Source organism: Anabas testudineus, chromosome 5, assembly GCF_900324465.2.
Source record: "Anabas testudineus chromosome 5, fAnaTes1.2, whole genome shotgun sequence".
NCBI lineage: Eukaryota > Metazoa > Chordata > Actinopteri > Anabantiformes > Anabantidae > Anabas > Anabas testudineus.
The window spans coordinates 11,994,991-12,022,944 of NC_046614.1; the positions used below are offsets into that span (position 1 = coordinate 11,994,991).

The following is a 27,954-nucleotide window of genomic DNA, read 5'->3' on the forward strand; positions in this document are numbered from 1 at the left end:
TGCATAAGAACAAACTGCTGCGTGTGATCCAAACATCTGATGATCCAACATGGGCAGTCCAGGCACATGTTTCTGCTCACTTTAAAAAAAGAAGTGGACGTCAACTGAAGACAATTACTATTAATCTCTGTATATAAGCGGATGCAACTTAGCGGTGTAAAAAAGGGAGAATAAGGTTCAGTCTGTTTGGTGGGGAACAGCTGTGTGAACAAATAACAGAAGCATGTCACGGTTTAATTCAAAATGTGCATCCAGAAAAAATGATAAATTCTATTTTTTTCTTCATAATATATACAGTGACATACAGTATAAAGCTCCTTTGAACACATCTATTGTAGTTTTAGACGAACAGAGCTTCATATTGGCCTAACGACACTTGTTCAAATGTGTGGCAGAGACTTTATTGTCCCAACAAGTGGCACAGACCCAACTTTGAAGCCTGATAGCATGACTGTAACTTGATGAGATTTGGATGTGAACTTTCTGATGATGTGAACAATCTTGTGCTGTGTTAAAAAAAAAAAGAAAAACATCCTGACATCATATATTATACATAGACATTCCCTCTGTGCGGCTTTACATAACCTCTGTGCCACGCTGCGTCATCCTGTGTGTGTGTTTTCTGTTACCTTTGCTCATGAGTGGCGTGGAGTACTTTGCGAGCTGAGTTGTGTGTATTTGTCATGTATGAAATCAACATAGATTTTTCTCTGCCTTCGAAGTTCATGAAACACAATAAAAAAGAAAAGTCAGGATTTTGCTGTCACCGAGTCAGAGTAAAATCAATACTTTCTTTATTCCTTTTATTTTTTACTTCTCTTCTTGTACATTACAGGAAGTGATGATGTCTGATGATGAGTTTTCACTGTTCAGTGTGTTTTTCCACAGTTCCAAGTTATGTCTTAAATCTGTCTTATAAACCAGGTTCAGATATTTATTAAAATACATTTTGAAAAAAAAAGCTGCCTTGAAGTGCACAGTGATGAAGAATACACTCAATGCCTGCTTGATCAGGTTCACCTGTGCAGTCTAACTGTGCTGTGTTAATACCAATCCATCACATGTATGTCTCTGGGATGGCACCATCTTTAACAACAGTAATAAACAAATAAGTGAATTACATTTCATTACATTTTAAACAGTGTCACAAAACTGATTATAGACACAATAAATGGCAACTAAGGTTCACAGCTGTATCCATTATATTGTACAGCTGATGACAGCCAGTGAGTGCAGTGAGAGTAAATACACAAGTGTTCATTACTCTGTTGAGATGCCATCTGATTCCAATTGACACAACCATGTGAGATACCCTGCATGCTATACTGATACGATTCATTTGGCAGACAGTGAAGCTGCACTGTCACCTTTTGTGTTTTTACATTAAAGCAAAAGCTACAAGAAAACAATGAAATTAGAAAAGACAAATGTAAATCGAAACAATCAATAAAACATTATATCCAAAAGGATGTACTGGGTGGTCTGATCTTAAATCATACATTGGTACAATGCTTTGTGAATCTGTATTTTCAGGTAATGCATGTCTCTTGAGCTAAATGATAATGCTGCATGCTAACATACTCTCAGTGACAATGGCCACATGCTGATGTTCTGCAGGTATGATATTTACCGTTATCATCCAACTTCAGGACACAGTATACTTTATTAGTGGATGGACCGATCAAGAGGCCAGCATTGTCATCCAGTGAGCTGCTAGAGTGGCCAATGATTACAAAAGATCTGTTTGTTAATTATTAGCATTAAACATAATTACAGACATTTCTTAGAAGCTCAGCACTTCAAAATCATCGAATACTATATCTTATGTATCTTAGATTTAAGAGAAGTGTGATTCTGTAGGCGCAGTCTCTTAGGTTCAAGTTTATTATCTGTTTTATGAACAAATCTGACTCCATAATTAAGGATCCAGTTGTTTCTAAATTCAGCTTCAGGAGATAGTTAAACACCAATCCTAATTGGACAAATTAAAATGTCTGAGGTGAAGAAGAATTACAGCCACAGCAACCTGTTTGAAGGTAGATTTCCCATTATAACACTTGTTTTTACACCTGCAGCCGACTCTACCCTCAGCAAAGCCACCCTGTGAAAATGAAACATTGGCTGAAGGGAGTTCTCACCTCACCAGAATAAAAAGGAGATGGTACTTTAATTAAATGTGAGAGGTGATACCATTCTGGATGAGGAGGTTCATGCTATGTGCAGACCAGAGGTTTGGGAGATGTTGGACTGGAGTGGGTAGGGTTGTATCTCAGCAGTGTGTCTTCCCCTCTAGTCCCAGTGCTCCCTCCTCGCCGTTTCCAGCATTGAGTTAATTGGACAGGGGGAGAGGGCTGAGGAGGGAAGCGTTCAGCCCTATTAGCAATCCCCCTGTGGAAGGCTGAGCCGAGAGGATCACAGAATCACAAATAGCAGGATTAAAATAATCAATAGGCTTCACTCTCACTCCTTCAGCGCAGACGGGTGCACCACACACACGCACGCACATAGCTCCACAGATATGTACACAAACACACACACACACACTCGTGCGCTGATGAGCAAACACAAACACACAGACTGAGAAAAACTAGTTCTGGGAGCACTACTCTCTTCGGTGTTGTGGACTGTGGACAAATTAGCCTGGGTCATGTAAGATTCACACACACACACGTACACACACACGTACACACACACACATACACACCTATTCTCGTTAATGAAGGTTAATTTGAGCCTCTGACAGAATGAGAACCAGTGAAAAGGTCAGAGACATGAAACCAGTCTGACGTGTCTATATTTTGCTCCGTTATTTTTGTACTTTCATTATCTGCTGCGTTTCCAGCTTACACATATTGTATTTACTCTATTTTAGCTCTGATTATGTTGTCACATGCTGTATGTATTTCTGATTATTATTAGTACATTATAAATAGAATTTATAAAATGTTAAAACAAGTGTTTTCAAAGCAGAAATTCAAATATGACAGCAATACAATATCAGTGTATTTAACAAATCATTGATTTGTCTAACCTTCATAATCTATTCCATTATCAATTTTCCAAGGAAAGATGAAAAATAACACATTTTATCTTGTTCCAGCTTCTCAAAAGGGATTTTGCTAATTTACTTTCTCACATTTCAATGTAAAATTAATATATTTAAATTTAAAACATTTGAAAACATAATCTTGGACTGGACTCTTGCTTAACAACCTGTAGACAATTAATTGAAATATCATAATAGAACTAAATAAATAAATAATATATATAATATATAATATCATTATATTGCAGATCTAACAGCTTCGTCAAAGTGTTTTTTACTTCACACAGTGTGTCATTTGAACGATGTTTTAAGAAAAGTTTCAGGTCTTGAACAAACAAACAAAAACTCAATAATATATTATTAAAAACTATTAAATTATTTTTTGTAATATTATTGTTTTTATTTTATCTAAAGCAACTTACAGGTGATATATAAAAAACTAGCAAAATATCTAAGGCAAGGTGAGTGATGTAGGAAGAGCTGTTTCAGTTTAGTGCTTAGCTTTAGTTTGTCGATTCACTGTTGTAAACATATAATAAAGTTTATAAACTGACAAAATCAACCAGCTACAGCACTAAAATGACATTTACAAGTTAAAGCATAGAGTAAACTATTATAATAATTCAACAGTGATAAACTGTGCTGCACAAGTGTTTTCACCTGACAGACTTAATGTATATTCTGATGATGATACTGTAGTGCTTTTAGCTTTAGCACATTTTTAAAAGCTTTTGAAGAATTATATTTGTAGTGGAATATTTTTACACTCAGGTATTACTACTTTTGCTGCTATAAAGGACTGTTCACCCCTGGAAAGTAGCTATACGACGTGATGAGTACTTCTACTTTTAATAGTTTGAGTACATGTTTTTTTACTTTTACTTTACTTGTAACTAATTCTTTTTCTAATGTGGGATTGTAGTAATCTGAATACTCCAGTGTAATGAAGACTACTCCTAAAACACTCCCTGCACCAGTCCGCCCCCTGCTGTTCGGTGTCAGTCGGTACAGCCCGTGGTGCCCGCCGGTGTAATACCTCGCTGCGGCCGCTGGGGGGCAGGCGACGTCGACTAGTTGTCTGCAGGCAAAGATGGCGGTGCGGAAGAAAGACGGCGGCCCGAATGTAAAATATTTCGAAGCGTCTGATACCGTTTCTCAGTTTGATAATGTCCGCGTCTGGCTGGGAAAGAATTACAAAAAGGTACTGAGCGCACGTTTTGTAAGCATCCACGTTTCGTCCTGGTACATGCGGGCTCTCGCCTTCTGGGCAGAGGCAGTGACAAAGAGAGGAGGGAGGGTGAAGTCCAGCTGTTTGACTCACGGGAGCCGGGATACAAAAGGATGCTGAGCCGACAGCTGCGCCAGATGCGGCCGCGAATGGCGGCATCTCTGTGCGATGTTGTAGCCAGATGGAAAGCCAATCCACACACAGTCTGACCTGTGCGGGCGACTTTTTGGTCAAAGGCTCGACTTCACCAGGTCCGCCAGCTAGCTAGCTCGTTAGCGGAGCGGCTAACGGTAATGCAGCAGATTCAGATGTTGGCTCTCGGCGGCGCCGCTTTGATTGAAGCGGCGGCCCGATTTGAGTCACACTCAGCGGCGTGCTCATGTTGAACAAAACGCACAGTCATTTAAAAAAAACACTGAAGTTGAATTAGTCGACATGTATGAATCCCTCCCCTGGTCAGATGTGAGGTTATGGCTCGTTTTATCAACGCTCATTTAGCGGTTTCCTCTCTTTACGTTTCGTGTGTTGTCTCCTCTGCGGATCAGCCTCTGACTCCCAGTCTGTGTTGTTTTCAGTACATCCAGGCCGAGCCCCCCACCAACAAGTCCCTGTCCAGCCTGGTGGTCCAGTTGCTCCAGTTCCAGGAGGAGGTGTTTGGTCGACATGTCAGCAACCCTCCACTCACCAAACTGCCAGTGTGTTGTCTTTATCCTTCTTTATTTGTTCGGTCCCTCACACATCACTTCTCTCCAAAGAGACACTAAGCAACTGTGTTTTGTGTTTGTAGATGAAGTGTTTCCTGGACTTCAAGTCAGGGGGGGCTCTCTGCCACATCCTGGCTGCTGCCTACAAGTTCAAGAGTGACCAAGGCTGGTAAGACTTTCTTTCTACCTAGTTAAAATGTTTGTTAAACAGAAAAATAATAACAAAACCAAATTGTGTTCTTTAAATGTGAAGTTGTATTTTGGCTATGTTGCCGTTTCGTGTGTAACTCCAGTCTAATTTCCTGGTAGGCGCAGGTTTGACTTCCAGAATCCGTCGAGGATGGACCGAAATGTAGAGATGTTCATGACGATTGAGAAGTCCTTAGTGCAGGTGAGTGCTCTTAATTACAAGTGGTTGTTTCACATGTTAATTATGTAACTATAGATCGTGTTCTACATTTGTTACACAAGTAGGTGCTGTGTTTATATTTCTTTTAACTGGAGTAATATTGTTTTTAGGGATTTAAAATGAGCTCCATCCGGAATGTTATTTTTGTCCTGCTGCAGGCACCAGAGCTAAATGTCTGTTTGAGAGATTACATGTCTCCTGTGGTTACATCATATTTGTGAAGCGTCTGAGAATCTTACTGAAAGAAATAATGAAGTCATGTGACTTGACCAGTAATCCTACTTAATCAGTCCCACAGCTATGCTACAAGATCCTCCAGCCCTCTTCATTTGAAGCTCTCTACAGCACATAGCACAGTTTTCGGACTGAAATAGAATATCTGTATTTATATATACTTTCCTTTATATTTGAATTGAATGGTTGTGAATGTCTTCGTTTAGTAGATTCACACATTTGCTCCGTTTCTTCTTTTCAGAACAACTGCCTGACAAGACCTGTCATCTACCTGAGCCCAGACATAGAACCAAAACTGCTCGGAAAACTGAAAGACATCATCAAAAGACATCAGGTGTGGATGTGTGATGTGTTGTGTTTAAAGTGGTGTCTTTATTACAGACGCAAGTGATACTCTCAACACAACCTTTGTTCCCTTGTGTTGTCCCCAGCGAAGCAAACATTTTCTTTTCATAGCATGTATGTCTGGGCTTTGTTGCAGGGCTCGGTGACTGAGGACAAGGCCTCCAGCTCCCATGTTGTTGTGCCTATTCCTACAAGTTTGGAGGAAGGTGAAGTGTCCATTTCATTTAAACACAACATGCTGTATTTATTACAATGTCTCCTGCATTGGCCTGAACTGAGTGGTCTAATATGAATAAATTTCCCTTTTTGGTCCAGAGGAGTGGGTGCGTCCTGTGATGAAGAGAGATAAACAAGTGCTGCTCCACTGGGGATATTTTCCTGATAGGTTTGTTGATGCTTCAGTAGAAAGATATGAACACACATCACTTTTTACACATAATTGAATTTTACACATTGAAAACTGTTGCCTCGTGTTATTGTGAAGGCAACTTAGGGAAACTGTAACAGTATCATCCTATTTTCTTGTGAGGACTTAATTTCTTGAACTTGTCACTCTGTCACTATTTAGTTATGACACCTGGATCCCAGCCAGTGAGATTGAGGCTGCTGTGGAGGATCCTCCCACACCGGAGAAACCCCGGAAGGTATTTTATTTTTTGTCATATTATGTCCACAAGGTTGGTCCCATCCAGATGTTTTGTTGTTGCTTGTGTTGTACTTTTATTCTCTCTAGGGAGACAAACTTTAAAGTAAAGTGTTCTAGAAAGAGTTATTTCAGTTTCATGGGGTGTAACTGCAACATTTTTATAAATATTATTTGTTAAAGGTTTTAAGTACAAAGAAAGATTTGGAAGAGTTCTGTTTTCAGCAAGTTTTTTGGAAATTGAGATTGAGACAGCTGAGCGTGCAGAGGTCGGTAGGTCGTTCCACCATTGTGGAACCACAGAGCTGAAAAGATTTGCCTGGCATCATTTTAACTATGCACAATACAAAAACATTTGGGGTCACTGAGAACTTTCTGCGTTCTTTATGAGAACATACATGTTTTCAGCTGTGCTAACATAATTGCAAAATTGTTTTCTAATGATTAATTGAATTAAACTTGCATTAGCAAACACAACTGGACTATGTTTCCATGGTGGGCATCTGTTCGCCTCGGTATATATCCCACGAAAAAACAGGCATTTTTAGCTACAATAGTATATAGTTAACAATAATTTATAGCATTAACAATGTCTACACTGTATTTCTGATCAATTTGATTAAATTGTTTAGTTTTTTTGTTTTTTTTCTGCACAGTTCAGTAATTTACACAGTTTTCTTTATTCAAACATAGGTAACTTTGTTTAAATACACCATGCACATATATTGTATCTGCTTATTTCATCCCTTTAATTAAGCTATGTGACATTTTGAATCACTTATTCAATTCAAATAGTGTTTTTTATATGACATTCTATGGATACTCACAGTACACATTAACTGTGTACACTGGCTGAAAGCTCCTTAGTTGCTCATTTCATATTTTCTTTTCTGTGCAAAACATAGTTTTTCGAGTAGAGGGCTGTAGCACATTTTCACTTGGAGCAACAGAGCTAACCACAAATGTAAAAACCCTTATCGTATATTCATAGCGTCACTTGCTCAAGGCATCAAGACAGACATGATAGTAACAGCAGTAAAGCAAGTATTTTGAGCAGTATTAAATAATAACAAACATGCTGAGTTGGGTTATTTTCAAGAAATCTGTCATTGTGTTTAAAACGGATCTGAAATTAAATCCTAAATCAACTCAAACTTGCCTAAATAACACATTTCTTGCAGTATGTGCCTGGACATACTGTACTGTACGTGCAGCTAGAACACTGGCTTTAAGTAACTGTAGGTCATTTCCAGTACTGGGTTAAAAATAAGCACCACTCAGCAGCATCATGTTTGTTGAGGGTCCATTTATAGAATCCTCCATTTACAGGGATGATTTTCATAACATGAAGATAGTTCTAGCTTGTGTGTATCTCTGATGGAGAAGATTGGGGGTCTTGTGGAGTTGGTGACATGTTAGTCAGGCAGATGATACATCTACTGAAATAGTTTTTGTGCTCAGTATGTAATATGTGTTGTTTATTCACAGGTACATGCCAAGTGGATTTTAGACCTGGATCAGTACAATGAGTGGATGAATGAGGAGGACTATGAAGTAGGAGAAGGCTGTCCTAAAAGGAAGAGGATCTCCGCCAAGACCTTGACAGATGAGGTGACCACACCTGACGAACGGAGAGACAAGAAGCCTGGAAGTGCCAAGAAGAGAAAGCGCTCACCGTCACCCTCTCCCACCCCTCCACCTCAGGAGAGCAAGAAGAAGAACACCAAGAAAGGGTTTGTGACTATCTATACATTTGTCTGCCTCTGTATGGAAGATTTATGTCTCACTTTTGGTGTGTGATATGATGCAAGAAGTAAAGTTTTGTGTGTGCCGACAGACCAACAACTCCATACACTAAGTCTAAACGTGGCCAAAGGGAGGAGGAACAGGAAGATCTCAGTAAGGACTTGGACGAAGCGTCACCTGTTCCAGCATCTGAGGAGGGAAACTCAGCTAAGACAAGTACTCAACTGTTCAGAATACAAACAAAAATAACCATTCAACCAACTCCATCATTCAGACTACTTGCTGCTACTGGGTGACATGTTATGTTCCTTTTGCAGATAGCACCAAGAAGGACTCGGATTCAACTCCAGTCAAGGGAGGAACAGATATGGGTGGGCAGAAATGTTTTGTGTATCGTCCAACATGACCAGCTACAGACAACTTTTAAATGTTTTTTAAAATGTTCCCATTTTGTGCTGCACTGTGTTAAAACAGCTAAATGCAAGTTTGTTCTACTGTGACCTGTTTATAACATCAGGTTACAAGACACCACATTACTGCTTTATTATGGATTACATCCTTTCTTCTTCTTCAATAGAAGTTTCTGACCATGTGTTTCTCTTTTCATGTACCCTTTTGTGATTTTAACAGATGAACAAGAGGATGAGTCCATGGAAACTACCGGCAAGGTAAGGTAGTTTGTACAAGTGCAAGACAATATTACAGTGAAGATGGTAAATCCATATGTCATCTTGAGTGTGTGTGGATGTGTTTGCAACAGGAAGAGGAGGAAGGCTCTCCAAGTGTGAAGGGTGAACCAGTGAAAGGTTCAGACCTTCATGAGGACAACGTGACTGAGCAAACGCACCACATCATCATACCAAGCTACGCTGCCTGGTTTGACTACAACAGGTGTGAAACTCCTCCAGCATCCAGAGATGCTGTAATGTTTAATTCAGACATACAAAGTAAATTCAGCTGAAGATGTTTTAAGTAACTCAAAAAGTCGCAAATGAGTCATCCAGGTGTAGTTCAGCTGTGGGTCCTCATAGATTAATAAATGTTTTCCCTCCAGTGTTCATGCCATTGAGCGCAGAGCCCTGCCAGAGTTTTTCAATGGGAAGAACAAATCAAAAACCCCTGAGATGTAAGTGTTTCATCTGTATACAACACAATAATGCTAAAAGGAACATTTTTCTTAAAGTCTTAGTTATAATAACTCGGTTTTCTATGCACCTCTTTCTTTCAGTTACCTGGCATACAGGAACTTTATGATTGACACATACCGACTGAATCCCCAGGAGTACCTGACCTCCACTGCCTGCCGCAGGAACCTGGCAGGAGATGTGTGTGCAATCATGAGGTAGGTGGAGTCTGAATGTGAGCAACATAATCAATTAACACAGAGTTGTGACTGTCTGTATGTGCAAAGTGTTCTCAATGATGCTTACACCGTGCTGCAGAGTCCATGCCTTCCTGGAACAGTGGGGTTTGATCAACTACCAGGTGGACTCTGAGAGCCGGCCCACACCCATGGGCCCTCCACCCACCTCTCACTTTCATGTCCTCGCAGACACTCCATCCAGCCTGGTCCCCCTGCAGCCCAAGACGTCTCAGGTCTACATACATTCAAAAATACAAACATAGAGACAAATGGACAAATACATGCTGATTACAGGGTGTTTTACTTTTGTGTACCTCCAGACCCCCGCCAGCCAGCAGATGATGACATTCCCAGATAAAGTGAAGGATAAACCAGCAGATCTGCAAAACTTTGGCCTGCGGACTGACATGTACAGCAAGAAGACTGGTTCTGCAAAGGTACAACTCCAAGTGGATTGCTGGCTTGGCTTTACCATATCACCAAGGACTTATGATATTAACAATGTGTTGGTAATGTTTTTGTGCGCAGAGCAAGAGTGCAGCAAGCTCTATGAGGGAGTGGACAGAGCAAGAAACACTACTCCTTCTTGAGGTAAAAAAAACAACACAACAACACTGTGACAATGACAGTGGTGCTATAAACACAAGTTATGTTGTAATAACAAAAAAAAAACTCCATATGAAACCAAGCAGAATTACATAACATGGAAATGCAGAGCTAAATGTAGACTTCACTTTCATCAGGGTTTGGAAATGTACAAAGATGACTGGAACAAGGTGTCAGAACATGTAGGCAGTCGCACACAGGATGAGTGCATCCTACATTTCCTGCGACTGCCCATCGAAGACCCCTACTTGGAGGATAGTGCCTCATCCATGGGACCACTGGCCTTTCAGCCGATACCTTTCAGCCAAGCAGGAAACCCTGTGATGAGCACGGTGGCCTTCCTCGCCTCTGTAGTCGACCCACGTGTTGCCTCAGCTGCAGCCAAATCTGCTTTGGGTGAGAAGGAACTTATTTTGAAATTAGTACTATAAAGAGGCCAAAAACATTCATATCATTTACAGCTACCTGAAAAAACTGCTGCCTGGAATGGCACAGTATGGAGCTCATAGCTAATATGTTGTTTCATATAAATGTGTGAAGAACAGTATGTAAATTTGATGATTTCTACCTGTCTCTGCTCAGAGGAGTTTTCTCGTATGAAAGAGGAAGTTCCTGCAGCTCTTGTCGAGGCTCATGTGCGGCGGGTGGAAGAGGCTGCAAGAGTCAGCGGCCGCCAGGACCCTCTGTATGGCCTGGAGGGGAGTGGCATCGCAGGCACAGGCCTGGAGGAGGGAGAGAGACCAGGTAGGATGCACATGCACATGTACAACATACACAAATCATGCACTGTTGCAATAGAGTTAAATATGAGACTGAAAGAGTAAATCAAAGATTCTGACTGGTCTTTCTCTCTTAACCTCTAGATGAAAGTAGCGATGAAAGTAAGAGTGACAGTCAATCCGCTGAAGAGAAGAGAGAAGCCAAGGTATGAGGCATGTTTGTTAAGTTTCTTATTTGTGGAAGCTCTGCTGATGAATTGCTAAGCTCATTGTTCTCTTACGTCCCACACAGGACAGCAAAGAAGGAGCGATTGAGGAAGAGGAGAAGCAGGCAGAAAATGGGAAGAAGGAAGAAGAGAAAGGAAGAGAAACTGAAGGAGAGAGGGAGGCAGACAAAGCAGAGTCAGAGATGGGTATGAAAGTGCATATCTCTAAGATACAGGAAAAAGGGTTTTGTTATAATTAAAAACAAACATTAACTTTTGATGGTTGGTTTCTCTCAGGCGATGCTGAGAAGGAGAAGGATGGGAAAGAGGGAACAGAGGAAGGACAAAGAGACGGAGAGAGTGACGGAGAAAGGAAGGCTAAGGTGGAGCGTGATGTTGGAGAAGGAAATCTGGCCACTGCTGCTGCATCTGCTCTTGCCGCTGCTGCTGTCAAAGCTAAGGTTAGCCTGGTTGTGTTCTTTATCACTTGCTTTCTTTTTATACATTTTCTTTGACTCCATTTGTTTGTTTCCAGCACCTGGCTGCAGTGGAAGAGAGAAAGATCAAATCTCTGGTGGCGCTGCTGGTCGAAACCCAAATGAAGAAGCTGGAAATTAAACTGCGACACTTTGAAGAACTGGAAACTATCATGGACAGAGAGAGGGAGGCGGTGAGTGAAGGATTATGGGAGATGTAGCGCTGACAGATAGTATTAGTTATAGGACAATTACAGTTGTGGGTAGTTTTCTCAAAGCCTTTCATTTTCTGTGTGTGTGTGTAGTTGGAGTACCAGCGGCAGCAGCTGCTGGCTGATCGTCAGTCTTTCCACATGGAGCAGTTGAAATACGCTGAGATGAGAGCCCGTCAGCAGCACTTCCAGCAGATTCAGCACCAGCAGCACAGCCAGGCCGGGGGCCCTCATTCCAACCAGGCCGCACCAGGTCCGCCGGCCCAGGGCCTGTCTTCAAATCAGCAAGCTCCCAGCACACCAGCACCACAGCCAGCCCCCAGCCCTGCACCTCCAGCTGCTGCTGGCCCAGCTCCTGAGCCCCAGCAACCTCAGGGCACTCACACCTCGCCCCCTTGCCCTCCAGGCCAGACCACGGCTGCCCACTCCAGCTCCAGCACTACACCTGTTCTCCATGGTGAGTTTAGACACAAGGTTAACAGATGCTAATAAAGACGTGCTTGAGCTCCTCCTGTATCACATTAGAATAGTCAACATAGTCAATGTGAGGCATTTCTGCAGATGCTTCATGCTTCTTTATGACATTGTCATCAACTGACTAAACACCAAATTTCATGACTGACAATAAAATAGCAAGGTGAGGTTTTGATTATTTCTTTAATTTAATAGCTTCTCAATACTCTAATCTGCATCTTTGCACAGTACATGAAAGAAAGGAATAAAGAAATGGAGGCAATTTGAAAGGGTGTGAAAGTACCAAAAATAATTTGATAACTCAATTGAACAAACTTAACAGAAGAACAGAAGTTTTAGCAGGAAGACACCTGTCAACCAGCTCATCTCTTCATCACTCTTTTTTTGTTTATCCAATAACTACACCAGGTCCTGCACATGGGAATCCCAGTCATCACCCTAGCTGTAGAACATTTAACAACCTTAACCACATATGTTGTTTCTCTCTGCTGTCTTTGGCGTTAATGCTGCTTCACTGCCACCAGGACCAAGAGATTTTTTCTCTTGCTTCTATTTGTAGGCTTCATCCCTTCATCCCTAACTGACGGGGCCTACGCCCAAGTCAAATAAAGTTTCTGGATGAATGTTAAATTGTGCCTGATAGAACTTGAATTAGTCACATGTAAAACAAAATACAGTAATTCTACCTGACCACTGAAAACAAGGAGAAAAGTTGTTAAATCTTTTAACGTTGTCCACCTTTTCCCTTGTTTACCTCCTCACAGAGCCCAGCGCCCCTCTCTCGGGGGAAGCACTCCACCCCTCAGCTCCAGTTCCTCCTCCACAGTGAAAGATCAATAATTGCCAGAGAATCCGAATGACTCTGACCACTTTGAACCCTGCCTGTATCATCTGAAATGAAGACGTCATTAACCGAAGGAAAACATTTTACATTCGTTTTTTTTTTTTTTTTTTTGCCAACAGGACAATTGATTGAGAAAGAAAAAAATTTTAATGTTTAAATCAAACCAGCTCTACTTTGACTGTTTGTAGAAAAAAAAACCTTTTTCAATTGAATTGGCTGATGAGGAAAATAGGTTTTCAAACAGAAGTTATTCATCCTGTGCGGTCAATTGGGCCGTAGCAGAGATCCTAAAGCGGTTTTACCAACGTGCTGGCACTCAAGAAGAAGAAGAAGAGAAAAGACTCATCTCATGTTTTCAGTGTTTTGGAAATTGTTGCATTTATTTTTCTGCAACGGTTTTACCACACTTTGTGAAACCTCATTCTGAGTTTCCCTCCCTTGTACTGTTCGGTACTAATTGAAATATATGTAAGAAAAAAAAATGCACTTTTAATGTTTCCCTAGGTCTCGTTAATAGACTTGAGGCATCCATGAAATTGAACTTTAGCACTTAGAGTGTCATTTTGTTGTCTTAAGTACTTTTTCATACTGAAGGTTTTAGAAACTTGATTGGGAATGTTACTATTTCCTCTATTTTTTATTTGCATAACATCGACACTCTACAGGGTCTGACCTTTAGGTCACATGTCGAAAAACATAATAGGAAAACTCAATGCAATGAATGAAACACGTCCAAATCTGAAGCCAGTTTGAAATTACATTAGGTTTGTTTGGATGAAGTTTGAGAAACATGTACTGTAAACTGGATTTTCTGTTACAAACATCTTTTTGTTACAGTATCTAATGCTGACAGTGTGAGATACTGGACAAAGATCATTTTAGATGATCTCAATCATGTCCCATTTCCACAGCCTGTACTAATGTGTCAATGAGGAGCTTCAGTTTTACAAACCTGGTTGAACTCAAAGCATCCAGGTTGGGTGAGGAATGTAGTTTTTGTTCAGAAGGAATGATAGAAAAAGAAATGCTGGGAATAATAATTCTATCAGCGACCATAAATGTGTTTCTTCCTAATTTGACATGGTGTTCATTGCTAAACCAAAATGTTTTTTATAATCGTGTTTATCTCACATTTATTCAGTGAGCGTTGTTGGGAAATGAAGATGATTTTTAGCAGCTTGGTGCATTTCAAGTTACAGATGATAGAAATGTAAATGCTGTCAAAAAACAAGGGCGCTTGCACCTTAAACAGCTGACAATGGAGAATTGTGTCCTTAATATCTGCAACAATATCCTCACTTTTTATCCTATCAATTTTTATATTTTTTACTGTCCATTTTTCCATCTTATTTCTTTGATATGTCAACATTGTAACTGTATATTATATTACCTTTGTAGCCTATATTTACCCTCTCCACTGATGTGTATGATTCGGACAGGTCCGTTTGAGATGTGACTGTGAACGTGTGTATGTGAACGCATGCCATTAAGATCTGTAACCCATTTTACCATTCAGTTTTCTTTTCAGTGCCATTTGTTGTATATCACCAAGTTTAAAGAATTAAAAAAAAAGAACATGCTTTGTTATGCACACGGCACGTCACGTCAGTGTCATAAAATATAATCCAGTCAGATGGTGAAACTTTACAGTTAATGTCCGTCAAGCCAGTATTGAAGTCCTCGCCACAGATGTGAGCATAAATGGACTTCTTTTATCTGTGTTCTTACAACATTGTGTGGATTTTGTGATATGAAATAAGTGTCTGTTTAGTTTCTGTATGTTTTTCACTATGCTGGCGGTAGCAGCAATTACATTGATTATTATACAGTAGAAATCCATTTTTCCTCAAATCATCACATTAGTGCTGACAGTTAATCTGGCAGTTTGTATTAAAAAAAAAAAAAGCAAAACAGCAGAGGATTCAGGTTTTAATTACAAAATGTTGGGAACAATAAAGATGTGAGGAGGAGTCCCTGTGCAGAGTGGTTTGTGCTTTTGTCAACGGATTTTTGCGCTGGTATAGCAAATAAAAAAAACTAAAAACTAAAAAACAAATCAAAGTCAAAGAACAGATTCACAGCCTCAATTCCACTTTTATACTTAAGCTAAACCAAATGTTTTATTCAATACTGCTGCATGTAACATGTCATAAGCATAAAAACAAAATTAACAATAAGACAGTGGTGGACTGGTGAGGGTTAAATTACCATGGGAATATTACACATTGAGTCTGTGGGGCTGAATTATTTTCGGTGAATGAGATGAAAGGTTTTCTTTTTCACAGTAGACAAGGCACTTTGAAATAAAATAAAGATGTAAATAAACAAAACACAATCTTGTTGGAGGTAGGATGAAATGAATGGAAGGGCAATACAAAAATATTAAGGAATACAATTAAAGCTGAAGGGTGTTTCTGAAATCCTTAACCGCTCATCACCATCCGGACGAGTTCTGCCAGTAGAGAGAAACATCAGAAATAAGTGTGAAGCATGTTAAAACAACCTCAACATACTAAATCTGCCAGTGAGTGATCATGAGCTACGACAGCGAAGGACAGACAGCTACCTGAGTCTCAGTTCCTTCTTCAACTTGTCATCACCCATACACTGCTGCAAAAAACTGAATCTGTCACCATAATCTTTTAAGCTGATGTTGTGCCCGACCTGCGTCACTGTGTTTGAGTCCAAATCATGTGGTAAAAGCACGTCCGTTTCACCAGTAATGTTTTGAGAATGATGTATACCTGATGTGCACTGGAGCAGCTTTTGGAGTGCTCTTAAGGTAGCATCTACAATAACCCAATGACTCTGTTGTTTTAAAAATCTACAATAGGAGTGTCACATTTTAATGTTGCATGTTGCAGAGTATTTGATACGGTTATCGTTTTGTTGTTTCGTTTTTAGGAATCTGATGACACCTCTCCACATACTGTGTTGTATTACCTTCATAGTTAATGCAGCCGTTGGCATCTTCATGTCCTGCTAAAAGAGCCTCAACCTCCTCCTCTGTCATTTTTTCACCTGGAACACAAACACAAATTATGAAGTGTTTAAAAGGCACAGTAAAGACAATCAGGAGGCTGCAGGTCTGTTTAGAAACCATCTTTGTAAGGACTAGCCTGAAGGGATTTTACTTGACAAGCATGAGCATGAGGTGGACAGTTTGGATAAGCTTTGACAGCTACATTAGCACTAACACTGCCTTGTGTCCCTTACCTAGCGTGGTGAGGACATGACGTAGCTCTGCTCCCATCACTGTACCATTTCCCTCCTTGTCAAAGACACGTAGTCCCTCTACAATATCCTCAAAGGAGGCCTGGTCCTTGTTCTTAGCAATGGCCTGAAGCATAGGTAAGAACTGTTCAAAATCCAGCATCTTGTGGCTCATCTCTGCAGATGAATTCATAACAAATGGAAACATGAGAGTCGAGTACTGCAATGAAGAGGTTAGGTCGTATTGTATGGATATCAGAAAGCTGCAATTTATTCCAAGGATAAACAAAAAAAGAAAGCTGAAATGCAGTTTTGCACAACAGCAGGCTGCATGCCCCTTATCATTAATACAGTATGTGTCACATTAGTGTTAATTGTCAGTTTGCTCACTGCAAGTTAAGAATGAATGAATAAAACAGTGTAGTATAACAAGATGCAGGCTGAGTATAGACTTAAAAGCCTTGGTGCAGGGAAGATCCTCTCTCTATTCTTATCCTCCAAACATAAGCACTGATATCTATGCACAAATCCTAATATATTTTCACTCCTTTAACGTGTTAATCGTAGAATTAATCCAAGTTTCAAACACACATGCTAAATAACATGAACATGAGCTGTATGTCTCAGAGGCCCTGAGATACTGAACAGAGGAGGGCTTGTTTGGACAGTGGATTTACAGGAGCTTGAATTGTTTACATTCCAAGAAGGTGGCTCCATAAGCTCATAACTGTTCCTTCTAACTCGTATTACAACGGATCATGAACCAACAACATCAGCCTATGTAGTGATTTTCTGAGGTTGTAGTGGAAATCACTGTATTTACACAAAGCACCCAACCTGACTTTTAACCAAAGGGATAGGGTTTAGGGTTAAGTGATTTGGCGTCGTCATGTGACTAGTGTGTGAGAGAGGCTTACCTTCTAACTTGGGGTTTCCCAGGACTTTGAGGACTTCAGAATTAACAGGGTTCTGTCCAAGGGCCCGCATAACATCACCACACTGATTGTAGGTGATCTTCCCCTCGCCTGTCCGGTCAAACAAGAGGAAGGCCTCCTTGAACTCTAGTCGGGAGACAGGAAAATGGAGCTCAGACACAGTTGTACTGTGATGTGCATACATCCTTTTCTTACTAACCCCGAACAAACAATTAAACATATCAGCAAAGAGAACAGTATTGTGCAAATACATGCACAATTCTTTACAGCATACATTGTTTTCACATTGCACACAGGAAATTAAGTCTCAAAGCTGCACGAGTTCCTTAAACTGCTGTGTAGGTAGGTGTCTCACACTCCAGAGCGTTGTGATATTAACATAGATTGTTTCCATAACTCTAACAAGACCTGTGGTATGTTAAAGTCCACAAGGTGACATTACATATTAAAATGTATGTTTTCAAATCAGCATGCAAACAAGCTTGTTTCTGCAGGTTAATTGTTTATTGTTTGTTAATTGTTGTTTTACCTGCAGGGAGCCTCAGGTGAGCAGAGACAAATGTCCAGCTACAGGAGCACAATGCATACCGCTCCTTCAAATGTGTAACTTACATTACGATTGACACTGGATTAGTGTGCGATTAAAAAACACATTTAGCTTTGACAAGAGGGAAATCGTAAACATATGTTGACTCACCCATGATCTGGTCTTCTGTGAAGTCAGACTGGGTGAGACAGGGTTAAAGATGGGGAGTTAAACAGTTAGCAGACAGACAATAGGGGGCAGATATTAGTGCGATGTACAAAAGCGTCGAGTTAATCCTAAATCTAAATTAACTCCACGGTTCAGTTGAGGAAAAGACGGCGGCTAAAGGATTAACTAACCTGAACGCAGGCCGGGATGGACACACAGCTAGCTTAACGGGAACGAGGTTAATGATGTAAAATCTACAATCTACACTCTGCTAGGAGCTTTATTAGTCCACCCGTAACATACCTACTGATATAACAATCTGAAATTCTCCCTTTACTTACCATGTTTGCTGTTGTTGTGGTGTTTAGATACCGAGAGATGCAGGTTCAGTGTCTGGATGAGCTGCTAGAAACCAGCACCACCCCGGTGACGTCACCGCGGCACGCAGCGCCCCAGCCAATCACAGGCCTCCGTTCCACAGCCGCATTCCTGGTCTCCCTGCAGGGAGACAGGTCCAGGAGAGGGAGACAGGTCCAGGAGAGGGAGACAGGTCCAGGAGAGGCTGAGAGGTCCAGGAGAGGGAGACAGGTCCAGGAGAGGGAGACAGAGGGAGACAGGTCCAGGAGAGGCTGAGAGGTCCAGGAGAGGGAGACAGGTCCAGGAGAGGGAGACAGGTCCAGGAGAGGGAGACAGGTCCAGGAGAGGGAGACAGGTCCAGCAGAGGGAGACAGGTCCAGGAGAGGGAGACAGGTCCAGCAGAGGGAGACAGGTCCAGGAGAGGGAGACAGGTCCAGGAGAGGGAGACAGGTCCAGGAGAGGGAGACAGGTCCAGGAGAGGGAGAGAGGTCCAGGAGAGGGAGACAGGTCCAGAAGAGGGAGACAGGTCCAGGAGAGGGACACAGGTCCAGGAGAGGGAGACAGGTCCAGAAGAGGGAGACAGGTCCAGCAGAGGGAGACAGGTCCAGCAGAGGGAGACAGGTCCAGGAGAGGGAGACAGGTCCAGAAGAGGGAGAGAGGTCCAGGAGAGGGAGAGAGGTCCAGGAGAGGGAGACAGGTCCAGGAGAGGGAGAGAGGTCCAGGAGAGGGAGACAGGTCCAGGAGAGGGAGACAGGTCCAGGAGAGGGAGAGAGGTCCAGGAGAGGGAGAGAGGTCCAGGAGAGGGAGACAGGTCCAGGAGAGGGAGACAGGTCCAGGAGAGGGAGACAGGTCCAGGAGAGGGAGAGAGGTCCAGGAGAGGCTGAGAGGTCCAGGAGAGGGAGACAGGTCCAGGAGAGGGAGACAGGTCCAGGAGAGGGAGAGAGGTCCAGGAGAGGGAGAGAGGTCCAGGAGAGGGAGACAGGTCCAGGAGAGGGAGACAGGTCCAGGAGAGGCTGAGAGGTCCAGGAGAGGGAGAGAGGTCCAGGAGAGGGAGAGAGGTCCAGGAGAGGGAGAGAGGTCCAGGAGAGGGAGACAGGTCCAGGAGAGGCTTAGAGGCAGCACATGGACCAACCGGGGGAAAAGTAGAAGGCCTAGTTTTATTATACGAACTACACGAATGAGCTGTGCCTCATCCTTTCTGTAAATTATTACCTTCCTTCAAATAGTATGATAAAGAGTTGCGCCGGAGGTACTTGCCGGAGGTGGCAGTACACACACTCAATACTCTAAAACTAGGCTTTTAGTAGAAAACCTCCAACTACTCATCTGAGAAAACCATGCATTTTAAGCAGAATTAACTTGATTCGTTCAATAACACAAATGCACAAGTACGGGCCAAGTTTGTTCTTCATGTGCTTCATAAATAAGCTTCCTGCAGGAATCAGCTTCAGGTGAGCTTAAGTTCAGTTCATGCAAAGGTTCAAAGAAAGAATGACTTTAAAAACCTTGATTCATTTTTCTATTCAGAAACCGTCCCTTTAATTATTATCAATGACAAAGCTAATGTCGAGGATTCATTTGAATTACATTTTTTGGGAAACAACCGGTTATAAGTTGAAAAACGTAAAGAAAAGTGTCTAATTAATATCAGAAAAATAAGACCAAAGTACTTGACAGAACAGAAACAGCAGTAACAACCCGTCACTTAATCACATGCACTTGTGCAGTCCGGGGACATTCAGTATAACACACTGTCAAAACCCATTAGAATAAACTCCTGGACATCACATGTAAATAAAAAAAACTTAGCATCAGAGAAAAATGGAAGTCATGTGAGCTTGGACCGAGATTTCAAGACAAGAAAAAAAACTAAAACATTGTTGGACTGTTTATTTCATGAAGCACCAGTGCTAGTCTATATATTCCACTTTCAAATGCATGATAAGTGTCTTAATATTAGAGAATAAATGCAGACTTCAATATCATCTTCTTATGAAATATTGACTTTCGCCAAATTCTTTTGGATTCATGATTTCCCTCCTTTCATTCTGCTTCTTCACTGGTTGTATCTCCACACTGAAATCGGACAAAGTCCAGCACTCGAGCCTCCTGACCTCTAAGGAACTGTGCCACGGTTCTGCTCGGGTCTCCCAGGAAGGTCTGAGGCAGCAGACGTGTTTCACTTTCTCCACACGGCAGGTCGTCCATGTTGCCCAGGGACACAGGGGCCTCTCCCACTATGTGCTGCGCCAGCTTACGGCCTAATGTTTTCTGTTCTCCCTCTTTCCCACCCTGGAAAATGACCAGGGCCCCGTATCGGCCCATGGCCACCTCACTCTGGCTGCTCACACCACCGTGCACATATGAGCCGATGTGCCACTCAGCAGGCACACCAACTGTCACCGCCCGCTTCACTGACATGTTCTCACCGAGGCGACCTGGAAAGAAAGTGTGACACCTGTCATCAGAGACAATGCATTAAACTGATTTCAGCTGGTTTTATAACTGCTGTCGTTTCACCCTGGACTATAATTATTGACCCATTTTCATTCTTCTCACATATTAGGTATATATTGTGTTTTCTGTATAGACGTTATTCTGTATTTATGTTGGTGGCTCTTTCCTGGTAGTGGTTTCCTTTCTTTATGTCTGTTTTGAGAACAACTGTAATGAGGTAATTTCCCTCTGGGATTAATAAAGTTTTTTTGAATCTTGAATTTTCTCCTTCCTCATGTATCAAATCAATAACTTACACTTCTTGCTTCATACAAAGATGTTTGTTTGCTCTTTTTTGCTGCTACATAACAGTAAGTCAATTTCCAATTCTACATGTCAATATCTGAATTTGATTAAATTATATCATGTTTGATGTTTGATTGCGTTTTTAGCAATTACGTTTTATTTACCTTGACATAATAACGGATCGACTGATTTTTGACCACTTGGGGGCAGCAGAAACACATCAAGATGAAACTATAGAGACTATGCACATATCATCACTTGGAAGCAAACATGTCAAATCTTGTTCACAATGAATGCGAATAAATAAAATAATTCTTCAGTGAATCATGTGGCATATTTGTGAGAGTGATCACTGAGGTCAACTTATATTACATAAACATTATGTTGAATTATTGATTAACTTATACATATGGTGTTTTATCTTATTTTAACTTATAATATAATCACATGAAAATATGGTCAAGTGTGGGATGTTGCAAATGAATACAAAAAATTGTTGTGTCTGCTTTACAAATGCTAATGTCCTAAAATACACTACAGTATGCTTTAAGCATGTAAGTGTTCACATTACTTTGCTGGATTACAGTATAAGTAAGAGTTTATTCTCAGCTATTTTCGTAACAGAACATGATACATTGTGTAGGTTCTATGGAAAATCCAGTTGAAGAAATGCTGGGAGAAGAGTGGAGAACTGAAAAACATTTTTCTTACTGACCTATTGCGAGAGCCACCTGGTCTGCAAGTGAAGCTCCTTCACCCACACTGAGTTTGCTCAACTGATCACTTGCCAGGACACTCTGAAAACAAATATAGTTTGTAAAAGATGAATTATTCTAGTATACAGTGTTGAATACAATTAATGTGATGAATCTACACACTCAGTACTGTATGTGTATTCCCTCCTATTGGCACCAACCTTTAGAGGTCTTGCACTGCATTCATCACACTAAAACAATCAAATATGCTGCTAATAAAACTGTGGAAAAACCTTTAAACCCAAAGGTTTCTAAAATACATCACATTGTTATCTGATTTCAACAAGGCACCACAGATATTAGGACAGACATTTATTAATGTAAGTACAATTAATAATTATAGATTCTCCTACTATATTGTTGGACATCTGTATTATTGTCAGGTGTAATGTAATTAAGTGATTACAGGGGATAAAACAGATAAAACATCACAGTTAACATTATAAAGTTAAAGTTAAAGTATAAGTTAACATTCTGAAAGTATAACCTATACCACTGCCACTTTTTAATAAAATATAATTTTTTAATGTTATAAACGTTCACCTGTGAAACCTGCAGTCGTGTAACTGTACTGAATTGAATGTACTGGAGATCTAGAAAGAATCGACCCTGCACCATTATACCCTGGTACTCTATATATCTATTTACATTTAGGGGAATAATCATTAGTTAAATTAAAGGACCTTTACCTTGATATATCCTGCTTGGCCTTGGGTTTTGTTCTGGTGATGAGCCAAGGTGACTAATGTCACATCTTTAACCAGCTCCTGGAACTTCTCATTGCGTGCAACAAAGTCTGTTTCGCAGTTGACCTGCATCAAACAGACAACAAGAGAGACAAAACATACAGGATCACTGACTGCTGTCATGTCCATTAAATTGCAGAGTGATACATTTCCGTACCACTGGCCTTACCTCCACCATAACCGCAGCTTTGTCTCCTACAAAGAGACCGATCAGACCCTCTTTAACTTTGCGACCCTCCACCTTGTTTGCTTTGCTCCAGCCCTCCTTCTGGGCCTGCTCGTTTAGCCACGTCTCTGCCTGAAAGTTTGACAAATCACATCCAAAACACAGTCACCATATTGAACCTCACACTTTGAATTGTGAGCACAGAGGGAGACTGAGAGAGGTGGTTACCCGTGCTATGTCATTATCAAACTTCTCCAGTGCTTTCTTGCAGTTAATGAAGGTGTAGCCGGTGTTTTTCCGCAGTTTCATCAGGAGGGTTTTGTCTGCTGCCAGGAGCTGACAACCAGTGTGTAGAGACTGTACATGCTGGCAAAGGCTGGCCTGAGGATAAAAAAGGTATATTAGAAAGCAGAAGGTATAATAACTTCAAAAGGTCCAGTGGTCTAGGTTAGTAAACAATCAGATGTAGTAAACGTTTGTCACATCAAACGGCGTCAGTGACATCTAATCACCATGAAATGAGAATGTAGCAGCAAGCTAAAACTGAACGGCTGGTAAATTAGAGTAAAACCCACCTTCAGGTAAATTCAACGTTTAAGATTAAATCGGCTCACCTTTACAACGTCTCTAGAAATGGTTCTGAATAAAAAGGTTAACGACATCTTTACACTGTGGAGAAGTGAAGTGACTTATGAAGACTCAAATGTCATTGAAAGCCACGCTGTGTAAGGAAGCCGTCTAGGGACAACAACAGTTTTAAGGGTAGTTGTTACTGTTTGGCGCCCTCTGCAGGACGGGAGTACAGTTACAACTACACGCGATTGTCCATTTATTTATTGATTGATATTATTATTATTTCTTATTTATTTATTTTATTATTGTGTCAGTATATTATATGACTCAGTCCTCTGTCCTGAATAGCCTCTTGTTTGAAGGGGTCACCTACAAGTGTGCCACTTTTGAAGTGGGAAAATGCCACAAATTCACTTACAGCTTTCGGAGAAAACTATAAACCCAACCCGAGAAAAACTACAGTTATACATTATACATTAGGATGAGCCTTAATTATTTCAGTATTGTCTGTTTTCCTCTAAATATACCATGTCTTTGTTGTTGTACACACATGACCTCAGCATGAACTGAAGCAGGTCAGCAACTCTGGCTAATCTTATATGAACCCTGTGAAATACAGCGTCTGGTCACTCTGGCAGGGGTACTAACAAACGGCCCTGAAAGACGTGTGCATGCTTTAAATAATTTTATTTTGTACTGAAATCTGTGGCTTTTCTGTACTGTAAAACACAATGGACTGTAAAGAGGTACTGTTCTTTTCATTTTTTGAACACAGAAATTGTTGTTTTTTTTTCAAAAGAAATGTTAAAACTCTGAAACTGCAGTCGTTATCAATATCACTACTTGATATGGTTTTATTTTGATACATTAAAGCACCGTCTGTGTGATAAGCAGATGTGCAGTTTCACAGAGAAGCAAGAGAAAGTTTATTTCAATCTTTAAAAATGTATTATTTGGTATAGGGGTGCCGTGGTTCACCAACACCTCCAATGTATCAACATAAGTGAAAATATCACCTGAAAGCACATTTTAAAGTGTGACAGACGTCTGGGCTGAGTTTAGATAGACAGAGATACAGTACATAGATGGACAGTCAGAGCAGCTGTGAACAGTGCTGTGCTTGGATTGGTCAGATGAAACCCAGTATAAAAGGGAGAGCACGAGTGCAGCCAGTCCACCTTGTTTTCAGGTTGCAGCTGATCAAAGATGAAGGTCTGTCCTGTACTTGCACTTTGTGTGACCCTGTTCTGCCTGGGATGCAGCAGTAAGAGTTTGTTTTTCTGCTCTGTTGTTATAACCTTAACCTATAATTTTTGGTGTCTCTGTTTCTGCTTTGTCTTTTGCCCTGATGGTTTTCAGACATGCTGGACTCCTGTCAGGTGCTGTACTGTAGACTGTTTTAAACTAACAATATGTATCTTGTCTGTTTTTCGAGTACAAAAAACTGCTGCAGCGACTACACAGGACTCTGTAGCAGTAAGGCAGCAACTGTAGCTTATCCAGTTTCACGTGCCGCACCTCACGACTGTTAGTTGGTGTCTACCTGTTTGTGTTCCCCTTTCTGGAACAACTATGACACCTGATGATTTTCACACGGTTAGGGGTAGGGACAGTGAATCTAATCTGTTAATAGTCAAACAATGAACCATGTGGTGCTGCACTCAAAGAGTTCACCAAGCTCTTCATCTGTAGATTGTGAAAGTAGCTTAACCTCTTGCTTTACACTCATTTTATGTGGTTGTGTCGTGGTCTAAACAACAACAACTGGATATAATCATAGTGTCTCAGAGAATAACTATTGTAGTTTGGTCAAATTTGGGAAAAGGTATTTACACATGCATCACTATTATTGTACTACAAATGCTATATACTATACTGCTTATGTAATATGCTGTTGATATTAATGACATATTAATAGGTCTCTTTGTCAGTGTATGACCAGTGGATGTCAGTGTTGGGCTTCACAACACCTCAAACCCCTTTATGTTATATAAAACCCTTTTCAATACTTTTATTAATATACAATTAGCAGTATTGCAATTATTAATACACTATACCATAAATGAAAAGTCCTGCATTCAGAAGTATTATCTACAAAATGTACAGAAACTTTAAAAAATAAAACTACAGCAGAAATGTTTCTATATCATTTAGTAATACATGTTTAAGATGGTATTATTTGTCTTTTACATTACTTTTATATAGATGCATTTATTAAGTAGAAAGTGGTTGTAAACTCTATGTAGTGGACAAATAAGTACAATATTTTGTAATAGCATAGTGGAATCTAAGTAATGTGGAATAAAAGGAAACTAATCAAGTACAAGTCTAGTACTTGTGGAGTTACTTTCCATCATATTAATACTGCATTTGTTCATCACCTCCATTGTGACATTATCTGTGTTTCTTCCACAGGTGAAGCGGCAGACGGTCGCAGTACAATCACTGACGCTGAGATCAAGGCTGTTTCTGAGACTCTTTACAGTCTGGACTCAAACAAGGCTTCAGCCTCACAGTTGATCACGGACACTCAGGCTCTGGTGTCCAACTCTCAGACAAACTCACAAGCAGATCTCTCCTCCCAGCCGTGAGCCGACTGTCTTATTACCACAGCATCCTCTCACGGGCTCTTCTTTTTCTTGATGTTGGAGCATTCATCTCTTTTGTGTGTGTGTGTGTGTGTGTGTGTGTGTGTGTGTCTTTGTTCTTCCAGCTTGTTCCGCTACTTGGATGAGAAGACTCTCTTCTCCAGGCCCACTTATGCCGCTCTCTTGAATCTGCTTGACAACTACCACAGGATGACTGGAACTTCAGAGAGCTTCAGCTCTCAGCAGCAGGCTGAGCAGGACACTTTTCTTAAGGAGACCATTTCCAACACTAAGCTGGGCACAGAGCTGTTTACTTTCCTCCACTCCAAGGGTAATTAATTTAAAAAGTCTGACTCTGTGGGCTCCACAGTGCCACATGAAAAAAAAAATCCACTCATGCTTTAAGTTTCCCAATTCCCATAATCCTTTGACAAATGTAAACAAGTAGTCACTGAGTCAGTGAGTTAACAGCGGCTACATCTTAACAGCTGCTTTTTACCCTCTGTTTGTTTACATTTTATCACCATTAAAAGTATTATAAATTATAAAGTCAATGTAGCTCCTGTTAGTAGTGCGCCTGGAGGTAAAGAGAATTATCACTCAATTACATTTAAATGTTTGAGTGATGAGTGTTTTTTTTTTTATTCTTTCCAAATAATTTTGTTGACATTTGTTCACAATGCACCAGAGAAACACAAAGTCTGACAAATTCTAAAATATTCAGAGCACGTCTGAGAGTTTGGTTTTTATTGAGACATTTAGATTTTTTTAATCACATTGTAATAATTGAGGTTTATACGTTAATTCTCCTTGTGGGTCTCCCATGTTTGAAAACTTCTAGTGTTCGAAGTGTATTTTATTCTGCATTTTAAGGCGTCTATGCATCAGAGAAGGAGTTCATTCAGGACCTGAAGATGATGTGGTTTGGACTATACTCCCGCAACAACAACAAGCAAGATTCCAGTGGCTTTGAGCATGTCTTTGCAGGTTTGTCAAATGTATTTGAAACATTGCTGATGTCTTGAAAATAAATGTTGCACGTGTTCACGTAACTACACTGTTTACCAGGGGAGATTAAGGGAGGAAAGGTGTCTGGTTTCCACAACTGGATCCAGTTTTATCTTCTTGAGAAAAAGGGACAGCTCAACTACTACAGTCACAGCTTTGATGGGGCCGTAAGTGTCCGCGATAAAGACATTTTATTTTATACTGCAACATGTGAAGCACTCCAGTAATACTCTTTTTTCTGTTCGTCTCAGTGGACTAATTACCCTGATGTCCTGGGGATGCAGTTCATGTGGGATGGCTACTTCAAGCAGGTCGGCTCTGCAATGATCGGCAGCAGTCCTGAATTTGACTTGGCCATTTACAGCCTCTGTTATATCGCTCGTCCTGGAAAACAGTAAGTAAATCTACCCATGCTATGATAACCTTGGGTTTGTGAAAAAAAAAATTCTAATTGAGATTTTTTTATTGTCCATCATCCTCAGGTGTCGCCTCAGCCTGGGAGGGAAGGAGCTCAAAATCCAAACTTATACCTGGGATAACTCTTCCTATGGCAATGGGAAGAAGTTTGTCGCCTCTGCCTACCCTGTAACCCCCTGAAGCTCATTAGACTCTTTGTATGAAGGCTTTTGAAATAATATCATCCTGCCAACAGAAGCATGACAGTGAAATTTAAGAGGCGTTTTCAAATTTTAAAGTTAAAAGATGTGGTGATATACATGTATTACATGTTCTTTCCCAGCATGTTCTAATAAAACAATTCAGATTTATCCGTAAAACATCTTCAAACATTGGTTTAGCCTTTTGTTTGACACACTCCAGAAGTCGCCCACACTGACTCATGCACGTCCACTTGTGTAAATCAAATAGAAAAGCAGACAGTCCATTAACATTTCTGAGCAGTCTTACAGAGCATGAGAATGTG

General features: G+C 40.8%; 4 protein-coding genes across 5 annotated transcripts; 2 read left to right on the forward strand and 2 right to left on the reverse strand.

The window, feature by feature from the left end:
- The first annotated feature begins 4,122 nt into the window (after positions 1-4,122).
- Positions 4,123-15,234, forward strand: smarcc2 (SWI/SNF related, matrix associated, actin dependent regulator of chromatin, subfamily c, member 2). Of its 2 annotated transcripts, none has more exons than XM_026347542.1 (26): positions 4,123-4,247; positions 4,850-4,969; positions 5,062-5,147; positions 5,288-5,369; positions 5,863-5,955; positions 6,103-6,172; positions 6,282-6,351; positions 6,535-6,610; positions 8,098-8,342; positions 8,447-8,571; positions 8,673-8,726; positions 8,986-9,023; positions 9,116-9,246; positions 9,410-9,481; positions 9,584-9,697; positions 9,798-9,951; positions 10,039-10,155; positions 10,247-10,309; positions 10,462-10,720; positions 10,907-11,068; positions 11,188-11,249; positions 11,336-11,456; positions 11,547-11,710; positions 11,785-11,919; positions 12,031-12,394; positions 13,176-15,234. In XM_026347542.1, exons 1-26 carry the CDS (start codon positions 4,137-4,139, stop codon positions 13,238-13,240), a joined length of 3,153 nt encoding a protein of 1,050 aa, XP_026203327.1. In that variant the 5' UTR covers positions 4,123-4,136; the 3' UTR covers positions 13,241-15,234. The 2 variants fall into 2 exon arrangements, with proteins under 2 accessions (XP_026203327.1, XP_026203328.1); XM_026347543.1 differs by having other exon boundaries at positions 5,294-5,369.
- Positions 13,348-18,617, reverse strand: myl6 (myosin, light chain 6, alkali, smooth muscle and non-muscle). The gene is made up of 6 exons (XM_026347545.1): positions 18,439-18,617; positions 18,101-18,128; positions 17,386-17,529; positions 16,472-16,645; positions 16,199-16,276; positions 13,348-15,707 (listed from the first exon to the last, which is right to left on the reverse strand). The coding sequence occupies exons 1-6, from the start codon at positions 18,439-18,441 to the stop codon at positions 15,679-15,681; spliced, it is 456 nt and encodes a 151-aa protein (XP_026203330.1). The 5' UTR covers positions 18,442-18,617; the 3' UTR covers positions 13,348-15,678.
- A 1,712-nt stretch (positions 18,618-20,329) lies between these two features.
- tsfm (Ts translation elongation factor, mitochondrial) lies at positions 20,330-23,603 on the reverse strand. The gene is made up of 6 exons (XM_026347544.1): positions 23,478-23,603; positions 23,092-23,244; positions 22,867-22,995; positions 22,641-22,763; positions 21,912-21,993; positions 20,330-20,892 (listed from the first exon to the last, which is right to left on the reverse strand). The coding sequence occupies exons 1-6, from the start codon at positions 23,523-23,525 to the stop codon at positions 20,498-20,500; spliced, it is 930 nt and encodes a 309-aa protein (XP_026203329.1). The 5' UTR covers positions 23,526-23,603; the 3' UTR covers positions 20,330-20,497.
- Positions 23,604-24,621: 1,018 nt separating this feature from the next.
- endou (endonuclease, polyU-specific) lies at positions 24,622-27,808 on the forward strand. Its single transcript, XM_026348891.1, has 7 exons — positions 24,622-24,700; positions 25,852-26,023; positions 26,150-26,355; positions 26,898-27,011; positions 27,093-27,199; positions 27,284-27,426; positions 27,515-27,808. The coding sequence occupies exons 1-7, from the start codon at positions 24,643-24,645 to the stop codon at positions 27,627-27,629; spliced, it is 915 nt and encodes a 304-aa protein (XP_026204676.1). The 5' UTR covers positions 24,622-24,642; the 3' UTR covers positions 27,630-27,808.
- The last annotated feature ends 146 nt before the right edge of the window (positions 27,809-27,954 follow it).

Excerpts from the sequence above, each read along its gene's own strand:
- myl6 (XM_026347545.1), bottom strand. Across the intron at positions 17,530-18,100 it reads CACAGAAGACCAGATCATGG|AGTTCAAGGAGGCCTTCCTC; the intron begins GTGAGTCAACAT and ends TCTCCCGACTAG. Across the intron at positions 16,646-17,385 it reads GGGAAACCCCAAGTTAGAAG|AGATGAGCCACAAGATGCTG; the intron begins GTAAGCCTCTCT and ends ATTCATCTGCAG.
- tsfm (XM_026347544.1), bottom strand. The coding sequence starts at position 23,525 with ATGTCGTTAACCTTTTTATTCAGAACCATTTCTAGAGACGTTGTAAAG. Across the intron at positions 23,245-23,477 it reads TTTCTAGAGACGTTGTAAAG|GCCAGCCTTTGCCAGCATGT; the intron begins GTGAGCCGATTT and ends TTTTATCCTCAG. Across the intron at positions 22,764-22,866 it reads AAGCTGCGGTTATGGTGGAG|GTCAACTGCGAAACAGACTT; the intron begins GTAAGGCCAGTG and ends TGTTTGATGCAG.
- endou (XM_026348891.1), top strand. The coding sequence starts at position 24,643 with ATGAAGGTCTGTCCTGTACTTGCACTTTGTGTGACCCTGTTCTGCCTG. Across the intron at positions 27,200-27,283 it reads GTCACAGCTTTGATGGGGCC|TGGACTAATTACCCTGATGT; the intron begins GTAAGTGTCCGC and ends TGTTCGTCTCAG. Across the intron at positions 27,427-27,514 it reads ATCGCTCGTCCTGGAAAACA|GTGTCGCCTCAGCCTGGGAG; the intron begins GTAAGTAAATCT and ends CATCATCCTCAG.
- smarcc2 (XM_026347542.1), top strand. The coding sequence starts at position 4,137 with ATGGCGGTGCGGAAGAAAGACGGCGGCCCGAATGTAAAATATTTCGAA. Across the intron at positions 9,482-9,583 it reads AAATCAAAAACCCCTGAGAT|TTACCTGGCATACAGGAACT; the intron begins GTAAGTGTTTCA and ends TCTTTCTTTCAG. Across the intron at positions 10,156-10,246 it reads AGAAGACTGGTTCTGCAAAG|AGCAAGAGTGCAGCAAGCTC; the intron begins GTACAACTCCAA and ends TTTTGTGCGCAG.